The 24,554-nt window shown below is 36.6% G+C and overlaps 1 protein-coding gene across 2 annotated transcripts in view; it reads left to right on the top strand.

Moving 5' to 3' along the window:
• The window catches only part of LOC106065310 (sodium- and chloride-dependent neutral and basic amino acid transporter B(0+)-like), a 135,585-nt gene that overhangs the window by 8,623 nt on the left and 102,408 nt on the right, over positions 1 to 24,554 (top strand). The window contains exon 1 of one of the 2 annotated variants that reach the window (XM_056044011.1): positions 22,518 to 22,824. The exons of the other annotated variant lie outside the window; for it this stretch is intronic. Within the exon in view, the coding sequence (XP_055899986.1) occupies positions 22,803 to 22,824 (22 nt within the window). The 5' untranslated portion in view covers positions 22,518 to 22,802. Of the gene's footprint in view, positions 1 to 22,517; positions 22,825 to 24,554 lie in introns of those variants that run through there. 2 annotated transcript variants of the gene reach the window in all.

Raw genomic sequence — 24,554 nt, 5'->3', positions numbered from 1 at the left:
TACACATGGGACCTGTGGCGGGAAGTTTCACTCAGACATGAGGCCTACATATGGGACTTGTAGCGGGAAGTTTTACTGGACATGAGGCCTACATATGGGACCTGTGGCGGGAAGTTTCACTCCGACATGACACCTACATATGGGACCTGTGGCGGGAAGTTTCACTCAGACATGAGGCCTACATATGGGACTTGTAGCGGGAAGTTTTACTGGACATGAGAGCTTTATATGGGACCTGTGGCGGGAAGTTTCACTCCGACATGAGGCCTACATATGGGACCTGTGGCGGGAAGTTTCACTCCGACATGAGGCCTACACATGGGACCTGTGGCGGGAAGTTTCACTCAGACATGAGGCCTACATATGGGACTTGTAGCGGGAAGTTTCACTCCGACATGAGGCCTACATATGGGACCTGTGGCGGGAAGTTTCACTCAGACATGAGGCCTACATATGGGACCTGTGGCGGGAAGTTTCACTCCGACATGAGGCCTACATATGGGACCTGTAGCGGGAAGTTTCACTCAGACATGAGGCCTACATATGGGACCTGTAGCGGGAAGTTTCACTCCGACATGAGGCTTACATATGGGACCTGTGGCGGGAAGTTTCACTCCGACATGAGGCCTACATATGGGACCTGTAGCGGGAAGTTTCACTCCGACATGAGGCCTAAATATGGGACCTGTGGCGGGAAGTTTCACTCCGACATGAGGCCTACACATGGGACCTGTGGCGGGAAGTTTCACTCAGACATGAGGCCTACATATGGGACTTGTAGCGGGAAGTTTTACTGGACATGAGGCCTACATATGGGACCTGTGGCGGGAAGTTTCACTCCGACATGACACCTACATATGGGACCTGTGGCGGGAAGTTTCACTCAGACATGAGGCCTACATATGGGACTTGTAGCGGGAAGTTTTACTGGACATGAGAGCTTTATATGGGACCTGTGGCGGGAAGTTTCACTCCGACATGAGGCCTACATATGGGACCTGTGGCGGGAAGTTTCACTCCGACATGAGGCCTACACATGGGACCTGTGGCGGGAAGTTTCACTCAGACATGAGGCCTACATATGGGACTTGTAGCGGGAAGTTTTACTGGACATGAGAGCTTTATATGGGACCTGTGGCGGGAAGTTTCACTCCGACATGAGGCCTACACATGGGACCTGTGGCGGGAAGTTTTACTCAGACATGAGGCCTACATATGGGACCTGTGGCGGGAAGTTTCACTCCGACATGAGGCCTACATATGGGACCTGTAGCCGGAAGTTTCACTCCGACATGAGGCCTACAGATGGGACCTGTAGCGGGAAGTTTCACTCCGACATGAGGCCTACATAAGGGACCTGTAGCGGGAAGTTGAATTGGATATAATTATTGAACTGTTTCTGTCTGATTTCTCTGTTGTTTTTTTCTTGTTTTTTGTTTTTGTTTTTTTTTTTGTTTGCTTCTCAACATAGTTTTTCTCGAATAGCTAAGTGTTGTTTTTTTTAATTGCCAATGGGCTCGTTATCAGCATTTTAGTATTTTAAATAGGCCTAAATAATATATTATGCAAAAGGCATCCTTCCACTAGAAATACTTTGGACATGACAAAATGAATACATTAATAGAATATACAGTATACAACTTTTTTACAACCATTCCTGCAATAGAAATAGCATCAATTAACCTCTTGAAAAAAATCCTAATAGGTCAGATACTCTCGCGAAACCAGATCGGGAAAGTTAATTATTAAACTGATCAATCTCTTTTATAAACTCCAAGATCTAGATCTAATACATTATAGATGTGATTTTTTTCCCTTTATGGTTCCTTCTTTTCTCTCCCCTTGTCCTGTTTTTCTCAGACGACTCGGAAGAAGAAATCTCTTACAAGTGGATGGAGGTTCTTTTGAAAACTGTTCACGAGCGCGCGCACCCATTAACCGCGTCATCCATTAGCCTTCTATTTGCACTGCCAACTAAAGACGTTCTCAATCGCCTGCACAGGACAGAGCCTGCTTTGAGCGAGTTGCTTTAGACGGCAGAAAATAAATCTCAAAATGCTTCGCCCGGGGCTAGCGCTGAGCAAGGCTCCCGACTCTGGCTTATTATCGATATGTCTTCATGAATCTATGTTTCTGGTTTCTCTTCTGCGTATGTGTGTTTCTATGTGAGCGCCATACTTGCTCGTGTTCTGGGGAAATCAAAGAATGTGTTACTTGTCGAAGTTTTGCATTTTTATTTCCAAGAACTGAGTGCTGCATATTTTATATGTATCTCTGACCCTTACTTTATTTATATAGCTCTCATTCATTAAGATTAGAAGACAAAACAACAAGATAATGAAAGAAACTCGAAGGCGACCCCTGCTAGTCCTTTGTAGGACAAATAACGCTTTACTTTTAGGCAAATTACGAACCAGAGTGATCTTGTTTTAAATATTTTTCTTTATATGTGCATGTAATACGCATATTTATTATTTTTTTTAAACAAAAGAGCACTCATTAGGAAGAGTTTCGGAAGGTCAAGTTCAACTTGCACATCACGGCTACTGAGTGTTAAGCCAGGTCAAGTTGGGTAGGTGTTGGTCAGGTATAAGCCTCGGGAAAAGCCTTGACGTAGTCATCTAGAAAGATCTTAAGAGGATTACAAAAAGGAAACGAGGCAAGATATTGGGGTAGTTGGTCATCGATTAGCATAGTCATTGGTCAGTAGACAGGGGCGGACTGGCTATATGGGCATTCGGGCAAGTGCCCGGTGGGCCGGTAACCAAATGGGCTGGTAGGACGACCTAAAGGGCCGCATGAGTGAAACTATGGCACGTATTAAATTGTTAAAGGTTTTATGATATTCTCTTATAAAGTGGCCCTCAGAGCGTCATGATTTTAAAAAATCGTTTACAGACTCTACATTGTAGGTCCTAGAATACTAATTAAACACATTTTCCGAAATAATTTAATAGCCTCCATCAGTAGACAGTGCTACAGGTAGGCTTCATCCTTTTAGGGCCTGAACACTTAGCGATGAAAAAGCAACACAAGGACTATATTTCTTATAAAGATATATAGCTTGCGTACAGTTATCGATACATTGTTAAACTTAACAATGATTTTGAGGAATGGTAGGCCTATAATTGGAGGCCCATCGCATGATTATACTATGATATAGAATTTATGGGCCGGTATGTATAGAAATGCCTGGGCCGATTTTGACACCCAGTCCGTCCCTGTCAGTAGATATCGATTATTGTTTTTTTTAGTTCACAGTTCATTGTTTCATATTGATAGATAACTGACTGTCAAGCTACCTTGATGCAATTTTTACAAGTAGTTTATGTTTGATGTAAATTATTAGTTCATAGTTCGAATATTCATTTCATCTGATTGAGTTTGGAAATATCAAACTCTAATTGATTTATATAGAAAATACACAATTGTGATTATTCCACTAAGATATTCCAATGGATCATAAGACAGTCCATATAAAGACGATTTAATCTAGTTTTTAAAATGAGTTACAAAATAGACTTGAGAGTATCTTTGAATCTCTGCTATGGATCTTGTTTGATTTCATTCATGTAATACCTCACCTTCCCCTATCTCATAGTCTGCTGTACCATTGGGGCACCACACAAGAATTGTCGACCGTCTTTCTCCATTCCTCTCTGTCTTTTGCATTGGATAGAGCCTCTTTCAATGGCAGACCCATCCATTCTTTTATGTTGTCTTCCCCATCGCTTTCGCTTCTGCATATTCTTCTCTTTTCTGATACTGTTCCTTGAAAGAAGGCCTTTGCTATGCCCGAAGACTTTGTAATATGAGCTAATATCAAACTACAAAATGACTTTGCCCTCCAGCATGGGCGTAGCCAGGTTGTTTCCCCCCCCCCCCCCCCACAACAAAACTCTCTGTAGGGGAAAACTCAAAAACATCTGGAGTGGTTTTAAACTTTAAAAAAAAAGCCATCTGGAGGAGGGGGTTTAAACTCAAAACTCCCCTTTGGCTTGGCTAAGCTCAAAGAATTTTAGTGTGTAATTTACTTTTTTATATTGAAGAGATATTTTTTAGCAACAAACCCCGCTGAAGGGGGGTTTAAACTCAAAACCCTCTTTGGCTACGCTCATAGCATTTTGAGTGTGTCATTTGCTTTTTTTTTTTTTACAATAGGTATTTTTTAGCTTCAAACTGAAGTTCAAACCCAGCTGAAGGGGGGTTTAAATTTAAAACCCCTTTGGTTACGCTCAAAGATTTTTGAGTCTTTAATTTGCTTTGTTCATATTGAAGAGGTATTTTTTTAGCTTCAAACCCAGTTGAAGGGGGGTTTTAACTCAAAACCTCTTTGTCTACTCTCATAGAATTTTGAAAGTGTAATTTGCTTTTTTTATATTGAAGAGGGGGTTTTATCGTAAATTCCGTAGGGGGTTTTAAAACCTTAGCTATGCTCTTGGAATTTGGGGATTGTCGTTTGCATTATTTTGTTTTGTTTTGTTTTATAGAAGAGGGGGATTTAACTACAACCCCCCCCCCCCCCGGTAGGGGTTTTAAACTCAAAACCCCTTGGCTGCGCTGGGGCAAGTGATGGTTTAATATTAAAATCTCACTAAACAAAATCAAAGCAAAAAAATCAGTCACTAAATTCATTTCGCGGTGGGGGGGGGGGGTTGAACCCAAAAAAAACACCATTGCTACGCCCATGCCCTCCAGTCTCTAGTACAATTGACTCCTTTCAATACTGAATTTGAAAAGAAAAGTAATTCATGGGCAGTTTAGTGCATTATTTCAAGCAGTCTCTGTCAAGTAGTCAGTCGTACTGCTCCATTGGAAAGTAGGTTCCGTTGCATTAAAAAATTTTATTCTCCGCCCCCCCCCCCCCCCCCAAAAAAAAAAAAAAACTTCTTTGTGTGTATGTTAAGTAGATTCATTGTTAATTAGACATGTTTTATAAAAAACGAAATTCAACGAACTAAAAATCAACAACACTAAAATAGCAAAAAAAAAAACAAAAAAATCTACAAATCTAAACAATAAATGATCTTTATGTCAATTAATTTATCGCTATATTTAGTATAAACTTAGGCCCCTGTCTAGGCCTTACGACATTTGTCATCTATTACAGCCTGTCATTAGTATAACAATGAGAACTAGATCTATAGATAAAGCACATTTGTAAACCAATGTTAATTTTTTTTTTATTTCTCCCCTATGTAAACTATTATTAACTATAGTTACCCTCATATTATGCCAGCTATAATAATAGCTAGTAGAAGCCGTTCAGCTCTATAATAAAAATGCTTTATCACGGAGTTGAGCTTAAAAGCCACTGGACAATAAGCAGGCGACTGAGGTTAAATATACAACTGAATACCGAAGCACACACACACACACGCACAAATAACATTAATCTAGGACTTTCCAGACAGCTGGAAGATTGAGAATAAATAGATTCTTGAAAATAAGCAGACATTCTTTAGACCCCAGATCGGAAGTCAGTGAAGACTGCTAGACTAGAGCTCAAGAATCATTTCGATTTAAACTAGACCACGCCTTCATTTAAATAATTGCATTATTGAACTATGATTTTATTTACACGAGGACAAATGAAAGGATGTACTGTTGTTTAAATTAAGAAAAAATAATGGCTGCCTTTTTAAAAATGGTATATGTTGAGGGTTATTTTAACATAGCATTAAAATGGTAAACAGTTTTTATTTACTTTTTTGGCATTGTCTTCAAATATATATATCTATATAAAGGAGACTAATTCAGCTTGTACCACCACTTTAGTCAAGTACAATTTCTTTCCCTTGTTAGAGATAGCAAACAAAATAATTAATAAACTATAGTTAATTAACTAATTGATTAAATTGATTCTTGTTTTGTCAGGTACAAGAAATACGTTTGCAAAATTTCAGCTTGATCCGCGATTGGGTGTGGGAGAAATAATGTATACAAACTTTTTACCAGACAAGGCAGACAGAGTGAGTTGATATAAGCTTTTAAAAAAAGAAACGTTGCTTTTCTCTCTTGTTTAATCCACAAAACTTATATATCTGCTCAACTGTTTTAAAATATAGACAAGAAAACCTGAATAAGGTATAAAGTACAAGTTTGTTTCTTAACCATTGTGTTATAGTTGTGTTTTCTATTTAACGTTTTCTTTCATAGTAGATTTTCTCCCCAATTTTGATTTTATGGTAAAAGAGATACAGAGCTTAGGAACACTATGATAAGCGTAAAAAGACCTCGATACATTGAAAAACGCTCTTATAAACGCAGCAAAACCCTTATAAACAGAGCAATACCATTGTAAACAACATTGATTACCAAAGCAACACCATGATAAATAGCAACACCGTCATAAACAGCAACACCAAGAGAATGACAGCAACACCATAATAAACACAGATCCAACTCTCAGTGTCCAATACGAGAATGGCTTCAATAACTATCACACCGTTTCTGTCAATAATTTCAGACTATTCTCGGGACGCGAATAATGGCAGGGCTGGAGAGATATCCGTTCAACAGATCAGCGCTTACATAGAATTACTGTAAATGGTTTGATATTTAGAGCCACGTGGTCTGGTCCTTTGAAATACTTTAGCTTTGTAACCACAATCTTAAATCAATGGGATAAGTTTTAGCATTTCTATTTAACAGTCAATACGTTCTAACAGTTTTTGTTGCATAGAGTTCACAATTATTACAATCACTACTTCTATCGTCCCCTATCCTTTAGTCTGTTGTACTGTTAGGGCTCTAAATATCATCTATCGACCTTCTTTTTTTCCCTTCCTGTCTTTTGTCTTGACTAGAATCTCTTTCAATGGCTAGCTTGTCCATTGGTTGATGTTGTCTTCCCACTGCTTTCTATTTCTATGCTTCTTCTTTTCTCTGGTACTGTTCCCAGTAGGAAGGTTCTTGGAAGGTTATATACATCCTGATACTGTATTACAAACATCCTGTTTACTGAGAAAGTGTATACTAAGAAAATGTATACTGAGAAAGTTTTTACATAGAAAGTATATACTGAGAAATTTATACTTAGAAAGTGTATACTGAGAAAGTGTATACTTAAAAAAGTGTATACTTAAAAAAGTGTATACTTAAAAAAGTGTATACTATGAAAGAAAACGTTAAATAGAAAACACAACTATAACACAATGGTTAAGAAACACACTTGCACTTTATACCTTATTCAGGTTTTGTGTCTATATTTTAAAACAGTTGAACAGATATATCATTATGACCAAATATCTATATAGTACAATTTATTGAACATGAACCCAATTCTGTATTCCAGTGGGGGGGGGGAGTTCTTATTCATTTATAACTAAGAGATTTTGAAATATATCTTTGACTATTTCTTAATGACCACCCAAATAAGTTCCTATATCTACTACCAAGCTCTAGCTATAAGTAGTGCCTTTAAATCTATAATGGCGGCCATGTACAAAACAAAACAAGGCGCCCAGCTGTGCCAGACATGGGAACATTATGGTAGTGATGGCGACACACTGTGCCACCTTTGATCACGTGTTGAAGTGACACTGTGATGTTTTTCACTGACTGTCTTGACTGCTAATGATGTCATTGTCTTAGTCAGCAGTTCATAAAACTCCTCATTTCCCATGGGTAGACAACTTGCTTCAGCAACTCTTGAAAACTAAAACTTCACAATTTGTTTTATTCTGGCTGATCTCCCTTTCAAAATGTAGATAAGTAGAATAGTAACAATAACTAGAATATTTTGACAAGAGTGAATTTAAAAAAAGCACTGAAATATTTGAATATGCGAGGGCAGACATAGACGTCGAAAAGAAAATCTCAATCGACCACTGGCGGACAATGGTTACGCCTGCGCTGGTGTGGCAAAATATATATGTCGCAGCCGGGGCTGCGTAGCCACGGGAAATACTGCATATCTCATTAATCTTCGGACTCGAACACATGCTTTATTATTATGAATGCATAAACTCTAATTGTCTTTTCAAACTATTGTTGCAGAAGATTAATATTTACTTCGGTAGTCGGAACTTACCAACAATATCTTATCTATATATATAATTCTCTTCTTCGCTCAAGAGTTTGGACGAGAAGAAGAAGTAAAGGAAAGATCACTCTTTTATTTCTGCGGATAGAGTTATCCCACGAACCTTAAGTGTAGCAAAGTCATACAGTGTATCATGAACATTTTATTTCCTACATAGTTCACGCTCAATAGCAACAAATGATTCAATATATCTACGAGAATTGTTGAACTAAATTAATTCTTCATTAGTTTGATGCGCGAGAAGCTTCTTTTACCAGATTACACAATTACGGGATAATGCCGATTTTTTTTATCGCGCGTAGGATTGGCATTTTTCTTATTGAATGACACCCCAAAATTTCACCCCAAAATTTCAGGAGATTTCCAGGATCTCCTGTTAAATCTACAGGAGGCAGCGGGAAATCTGTTATAAGTTGTACAATATTTTAATTTAATAATTTATACATCTAGAATTAGCGCGGGTCCTATGAAAGTGCGGGGCCCACGGCGGTCACCTAAGGCCGGCCCTGCAAAATAGCGGTGTATGCTACGCCGCCAGTCGACTAGTCTTATATAATACAGACGTTACTTCAAAAAAGAAGATGATGCGTCATGCATCTAGTCATGCATGTTAACCAATGACTTAAATTCTGCCAAGTCATTGGTTTTCCTGGCTGTTTCAGGCCACCCATTCCATGCAGAAGGAGCATTTGTACAAATTTGTCATATCATATGGAACGAAGAATGTGCCTTTATTTTTGTGTCTTTCTGAGTATTTTTTTTAGATTTTTTTTAAGCATTCGAAGATTATGGTTCAGTGTTTTATGTATAATTGCTACTTTAAGTCTTCTATCCAGTAGGCTTTCTAAATTTAGTGATTTTAATAAAGGAGTTAATCTGGTCAAATGTGAATATTCGTCTGTTATGAATCTCACTGCTCTATTTTGTGTCTGTTCCAGTTTATTACTGTTTTCTTGAGTTGGGGGATCCCAAACAGAGGATGCATATTCTATTATTGGCCTAATTAAGATTAAATAACATTTGAGATTTCAGTCTTGATATTCCTCTAATAGAAGACCTACTAATGTAATTTTCATAGTTCCAGATAGATTAGTAAAAACAAACACATTACTTTCCTGATGATGAACTGAAAGGTCGATAATTATTAGTTTGTACTTACTAGAGATAAATTCATTTCGTAGTTTTAGCTATAGGTATATTAACTAAAATCTTTAAATATTGATTCGCATTTGTAGAAATTCTAAAACATTTGTATGTTGTTAACCCGAACAAGCCAAGTTTGGAATGGAAAAGTATTGATAGTCTGTCATTTATCTTCTTTGTTTAAAGTGTGTGTGTGTGTGTGGGGGGGTTGTTAGATAAAATGAAATTTGATGTTTAAGATTCTATAAAAATTGAATGAAAGATATAAAAGATACACTGTAACAATATTTGTTTCGTCATGTTTCAATATTTTTAAATGACACAAGATTGTAAAAAAAAAATGAAAGCCATAGATTCTAGATCTTGATAATTTTATGACATGGTAATGTATTAGATCAGTGTTTCCCAAACTTTGTTCCGCGGGACCCTAGTGTTCCGCGAGGTCTGAATAGGTGCTCCACAAACTACTGGGAAAATGAACTATCAGTCCAACACGTGAATTAATCTCCTTAAAATAATTAGCATAAGTGTTCCACTAAATGCTCAGAAGATATGATGTGTCCCGTTCAAGAAAAAGTCTGGGAAACACTGTTTTAGATGAATGTCTACGAGGAATGTATTAGATGAATCAGTATGACTAACGTCTCGTAAAACTTGTCGGGTCTCTGTTGTGTTCTATGTAGATGACATGTCCCTCGTGAACCCTGCTTATTGACAGCACATCGGACATAAGGTCAGTCAACATATCACCCTCCCCTCCCCAACAGATCGATTGGCTGTTTCTCCACATGTATTTCCTCCCTTTGATGCCAACATCAAAAGATAGTCCAACAGAACGTGTGTTTACGTTATCTTTTGTTCAACGACAGACATTGTATTTCTACGTGTTTCTTCCACACATAAACACAATCTCTCCCTCTCTATCTCCCTGTCTCTCTCTTTCTCTCACACACTCTCTTTCTCCATTTCTTTTGTTTGATATTTTATAAATTTCCTTGATTAATTAGTGGGTTTTTTTTTAAATTAATTTCTCTCTCTAATTCTATGTCTGTTACTTTTTTGCATACCTTCCTTGCGTTCCTTAGCATGTATTTAACGTTTCTCGTTCTTCACTTTCTCTTTTACTTCCCCCCCCTGGCTTTCTCTTTCTGTCTTTCTCTTTCTTGACTTTTTCTTTCTCTATCTTAGCTATCCCATTTTACTAGATCTTTTTTTTTTTTTGCATTAAATTTCTTCATCAGCATATCAAAATATTTCTTTCACTGCCTGTCTTTTCTCTCTTTTTCTCTCTCTATCTCTCTTTCCCTCTCTTTCTTGTCTTTTTCTTTCTCTATCTTTCCTTACCCATTTTACCAGATCTTTCTATTGCATCGAATTTCTTCTCTTCATCAGCATATCATCTGAAAAAATATTTCTTTCACTCCTTTTCTTGTTCTCTTTCTTTTTCTTTATCCCTCTCTCTTTCTCTCTCACTTTCTCTCTTTATTCAGTCTCTTTCTCATTTAACCATTACATGCCCCGTTGCTTGTTCTTAGAGCTACATTAAACTATAAAATATAAAAAAAAAGCGAAATACAACTTTGCTGTATAGCAGCGCATTCACTTTAATCAAGAAAATGTTTTCCAGCAGAAGGTTTTGATTGGGTTGAGATGTCTTTGCATAAGAAAAATACATTATTATGTAAAACGTATCTAGCAGACGTTACTAGCCAGCCTTAGCTTATTGTTCAAAATCGATATTTACAGCTTTTTCTCCACGAACGTCTCATCTACACAGAATCTAAAGGTGTTGCCCCCAGAGGATCCTCAAAAGACTGATCAATCTTACAACAGAGTAAGCCAATAGGTCTTTGGATTAATGTAGTCTGAATTCAACTCTGGGCGCAAAGTATGACAGTGAAGGTTATAACTAATCGGATATCAAAACAGCAACATGTCTTTCTCTTGAATGGACCTCATTCACCAATCATAAACAAACAAGTTTTAACCACGTGATAATATTGATAAAGCATTGAAAAAAACGCATCACGTGACATCCTTTATGTATTTTGGATAGAAGAGATAGAGAACCACGTGGCTAAATGTTGTTTGTTTACGATTGGTGAATGAGGTCCATTCTATTTATGGTGACCTATGATCTCCGACGTCCATGCTTTTTCAATTTGCATTTATTTTTTGCACTTTTCTTTATGGTTTGTAAAATTTGCATATTATATTGACTGTAAATATCTTGAACATATAACAAATCGAATATCACACATTGTATGAATTTCTACTGAAAGGCAGAAGAGCTGCAGATCATCCACTACAAAAAGACACAGATTTCTCTGATCGTGATATGAAGCTCTTCAAGGTTGATATCGATAGTTGGAAGAAAAAAAAAAAACCACAGGGTAAACCTACGTGGAGGGCAAGCATCTAAGAGGGGTCATGGATTACAGTAAGTGAGCACATCAGAAGAAGAAAGTATGACAACGGCTGAGCTGCTCTGTGACTTCTGTTCTTACAAAGAATGAATAATTGAAGACAATTAAACATAAGAATGAATTAGCAGAGACTTCGTGTTGTTTGAAGTAGACATTAAAGGCCATCATTTTATGACGTCACATCCTTTCAAGTACTTTACAAAAACATTGTCAAAAAATAATGACGTAATATAAACATATTAGCACTGCAGCCCCCCGTGGTGTTTTAATTAAAAAGAAAGCTTGTAGCCGTGTCGGGAAAGATAAGCAAAGAAAGGCTTGGTAGGAGGAAAGAATAGTGGAAGGCTCCTGGATCGCAGGTCGTGAACCCACCAGCATAAGGAAACTGTATGAAAGTACTTTAAATGGGCGTGTCTCATGAATTGGTATCTTTCTTCAGAGGATGTTGACAAGGAAAAAGATCGTCTCTTGAAACGTAACATGCCACACATATATCTGATCAAAAGTCTATATCTAGGAGTACCTATAGGCAGCATAAACTATAGCTTAAGGCCCCAAAGAAATATTTAGCAATGACGTATAGACAACATAAGCTATAGCTTAGGGCCCCCAAGAAATATTTAGCAATGACATATGGACAACATAAGCTATAGCTTAGGGCCCCCAAGAAATATTTAGCAATGACATATAGACAACATAAGCTATAGCTTAGGGCCCCCAAGAAATATTTAGCAATGACATATAGACAACATAAGCTATAGCTTAGGGCCCCCAAGAAATATTTAGCAATGACATATAGACAACATAAGCTATAGCTTAGGGCCCCCATGAAATATTTAGCAATGACATATAGACAACATAAGCTATAGCTTTTGGCCCCCATGAAATATTTAGCAATGACATATAGACAACATAAGCTATAGCTTTTGGCCCCCAAGAAATATTTAGCAATGACATATAGACAACATAAGCTCTAGCTTTTGGCCCCCAAGAAATATTTAGCAATGACATATAGACAACATAAGCTATAGCTTTTGGTCCCCAAGAAATATTTAGCAATGACATATAGACAACATAAGCTATAGCTTAGGGCCCCCAAGAAATATTTAGCAATGACATATAGACAATATAAGCTATAGCTTTTGGCCCCCAAGAAATATTTAGCAATGACATATAGACAACATAAGCTATAGCTTAGGGCCCCCAAGAAATATTTAGCAATGACATATAGACAACATAAGCTCTAGCTTTTGGCCCCCAAGAAATATTTAGCAATGACATATAGATAACATAAGCTATAGCTTTTGGCCCTCAAGAAATATTTAGCAATGACATATAGACAACATAAGCTATAGCTTTTGGCCCCCAAGAAATATTTAGCAATGACATATAGACAACATAAGCTATAGCTTTTGGCCCCCAAGAAATATTTAGCAATGACATATAGACAACATAAGCTATAGCTTTTGGCCCCCATGAAATATTTAGCAATGACATATAGACAACATAAGCTATAGCTTTTGGCCCCCAAGAAATATTTAGCAATGACACATAGACAACATAAGCTATAGCTTAGGGCCCCCAAGAAATATTTAGCAATGACATATAGACAACATAAGCTATAGCTTAGGGCCCCCAAGAAATATTTAGCAATGACATATAGACAACATAAGCTCTAGCTTAGGGCCTCCAAGAAATATTTAGCAATGACATATAGACAACATAAGCTATAGCTTAGGGCCCCCAAGAAATATTTAGCAATGACATATAGACAACATAAGCTCTAGCTTAGGGCCTCCAAGAAATATTTAGCAATGACATATAGACAACATAAGCTATAGCTTAGGGCCCCCAAGAAATATTTAGCAATGACATATAGACAACATAAGCTATAGCTTTTGGCCTCCAAGAAATATTTAGTAATGACATATAGACAACATAAGCTATAGCTTTTGGCCCCCAAGAAATATTTAGCAATGACATATAGACAACATAAGCTATAGCTTTTTGCCCCCAAGAAATATTTAGCAATGACATATAGACAACATAAGCTATAGCTTTTGGCCCCCAAGAAATATTTAGCAATGACATATAGACAACATAAGCTATAGCTTTTGGCCCCCAAGATATATTTAGCAATGACATATAGACAACATAAGCTATAGCTTTTGGCCTCCAAGAAATATTTAGCAATGACATATAGACAACATAAGCTATAGCTTTTGGCCCCCAAGAAATATTTAGCAATGACATATAGACAACATAAGCTATAGCTTAGGGCCCCCAAGAAATATTTAGCAATGACATATAGACAACATAAGCTCTAGCTTAGGGCCCCCAAGAAATATTTAGCAATGACATATAGACAACATAAGCTATAGCTTAGGGCCCCCAAGAAATATTTAGCAATGACATATAGACAACATAAGCTATAGCTTAGGGCCCCCAAGAAATATTTAGCAATGACATATAGACAACATAAGCTATAGCTTAGGGCCCCCATGAAATATTTAGCAATGACATATAGACAACATAAGCTATAGCTTTTGGCCCCCATGAAATATTTAGCAATGACATATAGACAACATAAGTTATAGCTTTTGGCCCCCAAGAAATATTTAGCAATGACATATAGACAACATAAGCTCTAGCTTTTGGCCCCCAAGAAATATTTAGCAATGACATATAGACAACATAAGCTATAGCTTTTGGTCCCCAAGAAATATTTAGCAATGACATATAGACAACATAAGCTATAGCTTAGGGCCCCCAAGAAATATTTAGCAATGACATATAGACAATATAAGCTATAGCTTTTGGCCCCCAAGAAATATTTAGCAATGACATATAGACAACATAAGCTATAGCTTAGGGCCCCCAAGAAATATTTAGCAATGACATATAGACAACATAAGCTCTAGCTTTTGGCCCCCAAGAAATATTTAGCAATGACATATAGATAACATAAGCTATAGCTTTTGGCCCTCAAGAAATATTTAGCAATGACATATAGACAACATAAGCTATAGCTTTTGGCCCCCATGAAATATTTAGCAATGACATATAGACAACATAAGCTATAGCTTTTGGCCCCCAAGAAATATTTAGCAATGACACATAGACAACATAAGCTATAGCTTTTGGCCCCCAAGAAATATTTAGCAATGACATATAGACAACATAAGCTCTAGCTTAGGGCCTCCAAGAAATATTTAGCAATGACATATAGACAACATAAGCTATAGCTTAGGGCCCCCAAGAAATATTTAGCAATGACATATAGACAACATAAGCTCTAGCTTAGGGCCTCCAAGAAATATTTAGCAATGACATATAGACAACATAAGCTATAGCTTAGGGCCCCCAAGAAATATTTAGCAATGACATATAGACAACATAAGCTATAGCTTTTGGCCTCCAAGAAATATTTAGTAATGACATATAGACAACATAAGCTATAGCTTTTGGCCCCCAAGAAATATTTAGCAATGACATATAGACAACATAAGCTATAGCTTTTTGCCCCCAAGAAATATTTAGCAATGACATATAGACAACATAAGCTATAGCTTTTGGCCCCCAAGAAATATTTAGCAATGACATATAGACAACATAAGCTATAGCTTTTGGCCCCCAAGATATATTTAGCAATGACATATAGACAACATAAGCTATAGCTTTTGGCCTCCAAGAAATATTTAGCAATGACATATAGACAACATAAGCTATAGCTTTTGGCCCCCAAGAAATATTTAGCAATGACATATAGACAACATAAGCTATAGCTTAGGGCCCCCAAGAAATATTTAGCAATGACATATAGACAACATAAGCTCTAGCTTAGGGCCCCCAAGAAATATTTAGCAATGACATATAGACAACATAAGCTATAGCTTAGGGCCCCCAAGAAATATTTAGCAATGACATATAGACAACATAAGCTATAGCTTAGGGCCCCCAAGAAATATTTAGCAATGACATATAGACAACATAAGCTATAGCTTAGGGCCCCCATGAAATATTTAGCAATGACATATAGACAACATAAGCTATAGCTTTTGGCCCCCATGAAATATTTAGCAATGACATATAGACAACATAAGCTATAGCTTTTGGCCCCCAAGAAATATTTAGCAATGACATATAGACAACATAAGCTCTAGCTTTTGGCCCCCAAGAAATATTTAGCAATGACATATAGACAACATAAGCTATAGCTTTTGGTCCCCAAGAAATATTTAGCAATGACATATAGACAACATAAGCTATAGCTTAGGGCCCCCAAGAAATATTTAGCAATGACATATAGACAATATAAGCTATAGCTTTTGGCCCCCAAGAAATATTTAGCAATGACATATAGACAACATAAGCTATAGCTTAGGGCCCCCAAGAAATATTTAGCAATGACATATAGACAACATAAGCTCTAGCTTTTGGCCCCCAAGAAATATTTAGCAATGACATATAGATAACATAAGCTATAGCTTTTGGCCCTCAAGAAATATTTAGCAATGACATATAGACAACATAAGCTATAGCTTTTGGCCCCCAAGAAATATTTAGCAATGACATATAGACAACATAAGCTATAGCTTTTGGCCCCCAAGAAATATTTAGCAATGACATATAGACAACATAAGCTATAGCTTTTGGCCCCCATGAAATATTTAGCAATGACATATAGACAACATAAGCTATAGCTTTTGGCCCCCAAGAAATATTTAGCAATGACACATAGACAACATAAGCTATAGCTTAGGGCCCCCAAGAAATATTTAGCAATGACATATAGACAACATAAGCTATAGCTTAGGGCCCCCAAGAAATATTTAGCAATGACATATAGACAACATAAGCTCTAGCTTAGGGCCTCCAAGAAATATTTAGCAATGACATATAGACAACATAAGCTATAGCTTAGGGCCCCCAAGAAATATTTAGCAATGACATATAGACAACATAAGCTCTAGCTTAGGGCCTCCAAGAAATATTTAGCAATGACATATAGACAACATAAGCTATAGCTTAGGGCCCCCAAGAAATATTTAGCAATGACATATAGACAACATAAGCTATAGCTTTTGGCCTCCAAGAAATATTTAGTAATGACATATAGACAACATAAGCTATAGCTTTTGGCCCCCAAGAAATATTTAGCAATGACATATAGACAACATAAGCTATAGCTTTTTGCCCCCAAGAAATATTTAGCAATGACATATAGACAACATAAGCTATAGCTTTTGGCCCCCAAGAAATATTTAGCAATGACATATAGACAACATAAGCTATAGCTTTTGGCCCCCAAGATATATTTAGCAATGACATATAGACAACATAAGCTATAGCTTTTGGCCTCCAAGAAATATTTAGCAATGACATATAGACAACATAAGCTATAGCTTTTGGCCCCCAAGAAATATTTAGCAATGACATATAGACAACATAAGCTATAGCTTAGGGCCCCCAAGAAATATTTAGCAATGACATATAGACAACATAAGCTCTAGCTTAGGGCCCCCAAGAAATATTTAGCAATGACATATAGACAACATAAGCTATAGCTTTTGGCCCCCAAGAAATATTTAGCAATGACATATAGACAACATAAGCTCTAGCTTAGGGCCCCCAAGAAATATTTAGCAATGACATATAGACAACATATGCTATAGCTTTTGGCCCCCAAGAAATATTTAGGAATGACATATAGACAACATAAGCTCTAGCTTAGGGCCCCCAAGAAATATTTAGCAATGACATATAGACAACATAAGCTATAGCTTTTGGCCCCCAAGAAATATTTAGCAATGACATATAGACAACATAAGCTATAGCTTTTGGCCCCCAAGAAATATTTAGCAATGACATATAGACAACATAAGCTATAGCTTAGGGCCCCCAACAAATATTTAGCAATGACATATAGACAACATAAGCTCTAGCTTTTGGCCCCCAAGAAATATTTAGCAATGACATATAGACAACATAAGCTATAGCTTAGGGCCCCCAACAAATATTTAGCAATGACATATAGACAACATAAGCTCTAGCTTTTGGCCCCCAAGAAATATTTAGCAATGACATATAATATCTGGATTTTTAAAGTGCCCCATATCTCAAATAGTTTAGGGTCTTTTCAAGTCTAGTCTCAATAAGGCACTGGGCTTATCAACACAGCTGCAGAAAATACTCCAACTAAATTGAACTACTACGAAATAGTATTAGAAGAAAGCCTTTTCAAAAGTTAATGCTACCTTGTCGCGGAACTGCAATGTGTGTGTGTGTGTGTTTGTATGTTTGTGCTTGCATGTATGTGTTTGACTTGAACACTGTGTCTGTGTAGACGTGTGTGACTATGTGAGGTCCAAAGTCTACTTAATCACAGCGAGCTTCCCCCCTCCTCCTTCTCTCTACCCAGACATCTCATTAAAGTCCTGGGCTCTTGCTAATCTAAATGCAGTGTCTTAAAAGAGTGGACCCGAAGGAAACTTACAGCCACGCCGCGATCAATGATCCCCCTAGCTTGATGTACTTGAATCATTACTGGGTCCCCTACTCGTCCCTAGTCAAACGTATGGTCAATTTCAGTACTCGTGTTTAGATAATGGCATTATAAAAAGAGAATATAAGAAAGATCGACAGATGTCTGTGGTCACGTATTAGGTAAACTAACTTGCTAGATAATTTTTGTTTGGAAGGAGAAGTAATTCTGAGCAAATTATAGTACCGAGGTTATTTATAATCAATCAATTTTTAAGCTGATGTTTTCTAGTTTGAAAAGAGTGGTTCCACTTTTAAATATTTCTCATGTGAAGAGTTAGCTTCTTGTCAAGCTCAGACTTACAACACGAGTCACTACATTCAGCGAGATGAAAATTAAGACCGACATGCAGAGGTGTCACCAATAGGGTTCGTTTCAATCTATGTGGTCCGCACCCCCTCCTTCAGTGACGCCACTGTCGTCAAGTTCAAATTTTATTTGTATTAGTTTGCAAATTGAATTTTATAATGTTTAAACTTACCACTTCACCAACACACGAACAAACATTTTTAATATGTTTTATTTATTTATACAATTTTACACTACAATTAGCTTAAATATATATTTTTAAAAACTACAAGCATTTAATGCTAGAACTCACTATACCTTCACTAATGCTAGCACTCACTTCACCTTCACTAATGCTAGCACTCACTTCACCTTCACCAATCCCTTAGTTTATTGGACCGTTGGGGCACAGCACAAGATCCGTCGAACCTCTTTCTCCATTCCTCTCTGTCTTTTGACTTAGAATCTCTGTCAATGACAGGTCCGACCATTCTTTTATTTACGACTCTTTAAGGCTTCATTGCGGTTGCTCGGTTGAACCTAACATTGGAAACGCTTCATTTTAATGTGGACTTCTATAGTTAAAGACTAGGCGTGTTTCTGTTGAACAGATTTGTCGGTGAACAAAAGCTCGTAACTGTACAGCCCAATAGACAGACCCATGATATTAGAAGTTGTGTAACATTACTAATAATTCAGGAAGAACTATAAACACGGGCCCTTAATATGTTTATCTATGTGTGTGTGTGTGTGTGTCGGTGTGTGTTACATCGTCCATAATTCAAAGCAAAAACCGTATTGTCCATTGGTGTCTGTGACATGGGCAGGTAACCAACGCATTTTTGTTATCACACTGATAACATCGCCCAGACGTCAGATTACAGCATCAGGTCCATTAGCCACGACCGTTTCCGGTTTTTCCCATTTGTTTTTTTTTCCTCCTGACTTCCAGAACATTGACCATAAATGAGAAATAATCACGAACAGGACAAGTGTAATTAAATGCAATTCTTTTTCTTTTTTTTTTTAACTGAGTAACATTACAAGACAAGTCAACTCTCCATGTAACCAGACAAGAAAAACTGAATGGCATATACAAGTATTGTAAACAATATATATATATATACTAGCCTGACATTACCCGCGGCCTGCGGGTCTAAGTTTGTGTTTACTAATCTAGGGGATTTTATTTAGATGTATGTTAAACTTAGCTAATGATCCTTACAAGTTTTTTTTTCTCTTTCGCTACGGAAATAAAATTAGTTTTGCGAAAATGGGTTTACCCGAAGCCGATACATTCATATCTATTAAAAACGAAACAATACAAAATGTACTTCTGGAACAAATGTACAGAAATGAACTCAACATAAAGCTTAAAACGTCAAGACTTACCGTTTGCAATATATACACATGAACTAATCCTGGGTTCTGTGATATTCTTCTCTACCGCTAATGCGTAGATTAATGATTTAAATTATAATTCCCTTTGACGTCGTAAGCTGTTTTTTTAGCGTTTCTAAAAAAAAATGTTACAATGTTCTGGCAAAATAAGTTTTTGGAAACCAACTTGATTTGTTGTTTTAATGTTCCTAGCACGTTTTTTTTTGCTACTTGACAATTACAAAATTTAATTATATTCTGTAGTGACACATCGACCAATAAACAATTAAAAATATCATTAGAAAGCTTTTGAATGTAGTTTAAAGAATCGTTTATGTGTCTGTAAAAACAATTTCCATATTTAATTTAACAAAAAAAAAAGAATCGCTTTAAATAGATCAAATGAAGTCGTTGTACATATTTTGGGCAAAATGGTAAAAAACAAGGTTACAAACACAGTTTGTTTGGAAACACAAACTCAAAATCGGCCCCCGAAGTGGTCCACCTAGAGTCTTCACCAGGATTCGAACACAGAACTTCCGGTTCCAAGTGCTTTACCCCTCAGCCACAGCATCTCCATTTATTCGTTTAGCGTACACTTATATATTTTAAAATAATAATTATTTACCTTAAATTAATAACATGTTACATGTAATAAAGTGAAAGTAAAAAAAGATTTATTTTTCTTGGAAAATTAGATAAATTGGCAACACAAAAAAAATAATTCTTGACCTACTTTAGGTAGTTAGCTAGCTAGAAATGACTTGACAGACTTGTGACAAGACTTTCCCTTCGCAAAAAAAAAAATATATCCATTGCCATTTGTCATACAAACTAGATCTAGATCTAGAGCTCGGGCGGACGAACGGACTGTCAGACCACACAAAACTAATAGCGTCTTTTCCCCTTTCGGGGGCCGCTAAAAAAGATTTTCAATGCACTATAGTTTTCTAGCTCTAAATGGACGTACAGGCTTCAGACCAACAAAACAAAATCAACAATTTCGTTTTCTTAAGAGAGCGGTTGAAAAACCCGCAGTAATGATTCTGCTTTAAGAATGACTGAAATTGAGATAAGCACATGACGATTTTTTTTTCATACGGTAAAATAACAACATAGACCTAGATTTAAATATCTCCCACGTAAACCCAGAATTCTACTCTGATTAGGATGCCACTGCTTTAGATCTACTACTTTTTATTACGTGACAAACAAAATACTCCAACAACCTAGAGTTAAACATAGCCAACAGAAAACTTGGGAAAAAAATCAACCAAAAGTGTGGCTATCAATACTGTAAACTGAAAAAAGGAAGAAAAAAAAAAAAAACAAGAGTGTTGCTATCAATACGGCATAATGCTCTCAACGGAGATATCTCTTTACAGACACGTGACTATTTGCACTGTACGTGACAGTCTTTGGCTGGACTTCATTTACAGCTCAAATACAATTGAACACGAACAACGTCTTTCAATTCTCCCAACCAGACCAACCCCCCACCCACTTTTTTTTATTTGTATTCCTAACTTCCTTTCATTCAGTTGTGCAATTTTTCGGAACGAAATTTTAGTTTGAGATGGGAAAAAATTTTTTCTGGAATTACTTCCAGGCGTGGTAGCTAAATGTTAAAGCGCTTGACTTCTCTATCGAAGGGTCTCGTTTTCGAGTCTCGTAAAGGCGGGAAATTTGAATTTAAGGATTTTTTGGACGGTTTCTAAATCCATTTCAATCTACTGGGTACCCGGAAAGACAACAAACCTAAGATACTCTCAAAGCTCTGAAAGAGGTTTCAATTTAGACTCTGAATCTTAGCGAAAATGCAACGAACGACAACTAGGCGCTGCAGTGTTCGCATTGGCAGCAGGCGTCAAGAGAATTGAAAATCAAACGAAAAGTGAGGGAGCTGAAAGAAGCGTCTACAGGCACCTGATTCATTGACGAATTGGTAAAAAAATTTTCCGGCTGTAACAGCTCTCACCAGCTATTTGTGAATGCATACAACTGCACAGCCAAGCGTCCATAATATAACAAATCTTTTTTTTTTTAAATATAGCTTATCTAGGAGGAAGAACCGCAAAATCACTGCTATATATATCTCATTACTGCAGGAATAAGTTCCTTTATTCTATATAAAACAAATAATTAATTACCACTAATGGATTAACTAATTTGTTAATTCTTTGATTAATTCAGTATTATCTTCGACTATGAATGATTATGCACAATTACAACTTGACCAGAGAATGGGAAGTGGGGGAATAATGTGTATAAAACTGATACGGAAAATAACTCCACATATACATCCACATCTCTCAATAAGTAGCATTTATTTCCCTATTTCGATACCGAACAAAATAATTGATTACCAAAAATTCATTAATTAATTGGTTAATGTTTTATAGATTCATGTTTTGTTAGAAGCAACAAATAATTGTGTAAAGTTTCAACTTTGTCATAGAATGGGTGTGAGAGAAATAACGTGTACAAAAATTATACCAGACAGACATACAGACAGAGTAAGTTAATAAAAAAAGCTTTGTTGAAATAGAAATACAACCTATTGCCTCAGTAACCAAAAGGGTACTAACAGTCTACCTCCACATCTTGGGTAGCTTGAAGTAAAAACAAAGCAAAATATTAAAAAATCCTTTCAAAAAACAACAAAGCTTATCTAAAGGGGAAGAACTCCGTCCTTAAAACTATTTCTACCAACAATGTACAAGCTATTTCCCTTATTCGATATCAAGCAAAATAATTAATTACCTATATGTAGTGGAGTGGATATCTTTTTAGAAAACACCGGCCACCTCGATATCCACGTGACCCTTCACCCTAGATGGCACCTTGTGTCCGCGCATGACAAGGCAGACCAACGTGGGCACTGTCCATTCGACCGGCATCTCTGGTCGCTGTAATGTCCGTATGTTACTGGACCTAAGTCGTCTCCACTCCCTTTTGTGCTTGGTTCTACACCATGTGTTCACGTATGGCTGCAGGTAATCACATTTTACTTATTCATATTAGCTTGTAAATTTAATTACCGGTAGTAGTTTATATAGAATATCACTACCGCGGTTTTGGTTCATGTTGGACTATTCTTATTTTTAGAAGCCAGCATGTAGTTGAATTCATTTATTGAAATGCGTACCTGTAGTATTCTATATAGAATGTGAACTGTCCATCTTGTAAATGTATTTTTACAACAAGTGTTTAGATACTGGCTTTTAAGAAACAATATATTTGTGAGTGTATAGATTTGTTATATTTAATTATAGTTTTTGTAAGGAAAGGAAAGAGCGAAACTCTTCAAACAATGTATGTTAGTGTTATGTAGAACTAGTTGATTTATTTTTAGAGAACTATATTGTCATTTATTTTTATAATGTTTTTGGTGTTCCATAACTCTCTTGTGTTTGTAAAAGAGATGATATAAGATTTTCTTTTTGTTTTTCGTTAGATCTAGTATTTAGGCCTATTAATTATGTTTAGTTTATGTTTATTTGTAATTATGTTTTATGTTTGCCTTTGGCAGGTCTTTAGTGTACAATAAAGTTTGGAATTGTCCTACGAGTTGCCTTCGTCCTTTAGTTTGTTCTGTGCCAAACCCACCACATATAATTAATTGACTAATTTAGTATTTTGTTTATTTATTCATGCTTTGTTAGGTACAATAAATATTTTTTAAAACTTTAAAGTATCAACTTGATCGGAGAATGCGTGAGGGAGAAATAGCGTTAACAATTAACAAATTTAACCATATATGTGAATACTTAAGTATTAGTTTCCCTTTTTGCTATTAAACAAAATAATTAATTACCAGTAATTAATTGTCTAATTGGTTACTTTTTAAAACTGATTCACGTCTTGTCTATGTCAATGAATAATTGTGCGAAGTTTCAGCTTGATACGAGAATGGGTGTGGGAGAAATAACTGTACACACTTTGTACCAGACAGACAGAGTGAGTTAGGATATAAGCTTTGTAAAAAAAATTCTTATCACTAAGGTTGAAAATACAAATGAAAGTATTTCATTCGAAACAATGTTTACACCACTTGTACCCCTATATAAGCCTGTACACTCAAATTTGTTTTAAATTCATTGCACCAAAGAAACTTCCTGAACAGGCCGCAAAGCAGGAACGACGTCGCGATCAATATGCGTTGCATCGATAGCAAGTCGCTAATGGATTATTTAATACCCAGTAAGCGGCGTGTATCTATAGCATGCGTTTTAAATGTCGCATGACTGATTAATAATACACACTTGGGGTATTCTGATAACCCTGTATTTTTTTTTAACTAGATTTTCTTAAGGTATCACGTTCGTCGTCTGCTGACGTATCATTGTGTAACCAAAAAGTAGATTTATTCAAACTTTTGGCTGAAATTAAACTCATTCACCAGCAGACGATACGAGGAAGGGTAGAAAAAAAAAACTCTTCCATTCCATTGGTCAAATTTAAATTGGACTTCTCACCGTTCTGCCCATACGTCGTCCTGTTAAATTATACTTTCGTCTTTTCCTAGAATCCCCTAGAGGGAAGCAACCACTGGAGAGGACTAGCCCTTGTGATCAATGATCTTTTCTTGGTAGTGGCAGAAGTCTTGTCTTTGAATCGTTCATATGATCGATGCTTGTCTTTGGACAAACTAAAATGGGGGATGGGGAATGAGTGGGGCGACATGTGTGTTTACTCGCCCTAGGAAAGATTTCGTGGGAATTCC

This window comes from Biomphalaria glabrata, chromosome 1 (genome assembly GCF_947242115.1).
Source record: "Biomphalaria glabrata chromosome 1, xgBioGlab47.1, whole genome shotgun sequence".
Taxonomy (NCBI): domain Eukaryota; kingdom Metazoa; phylum Mollusca; class Gastropoda; family Planorbidae; genus Biomphalaria; species Biomphalaria glabrata.
This window is presented reverse-complemented; position numbering and strand designations above follow the sequence as displayed.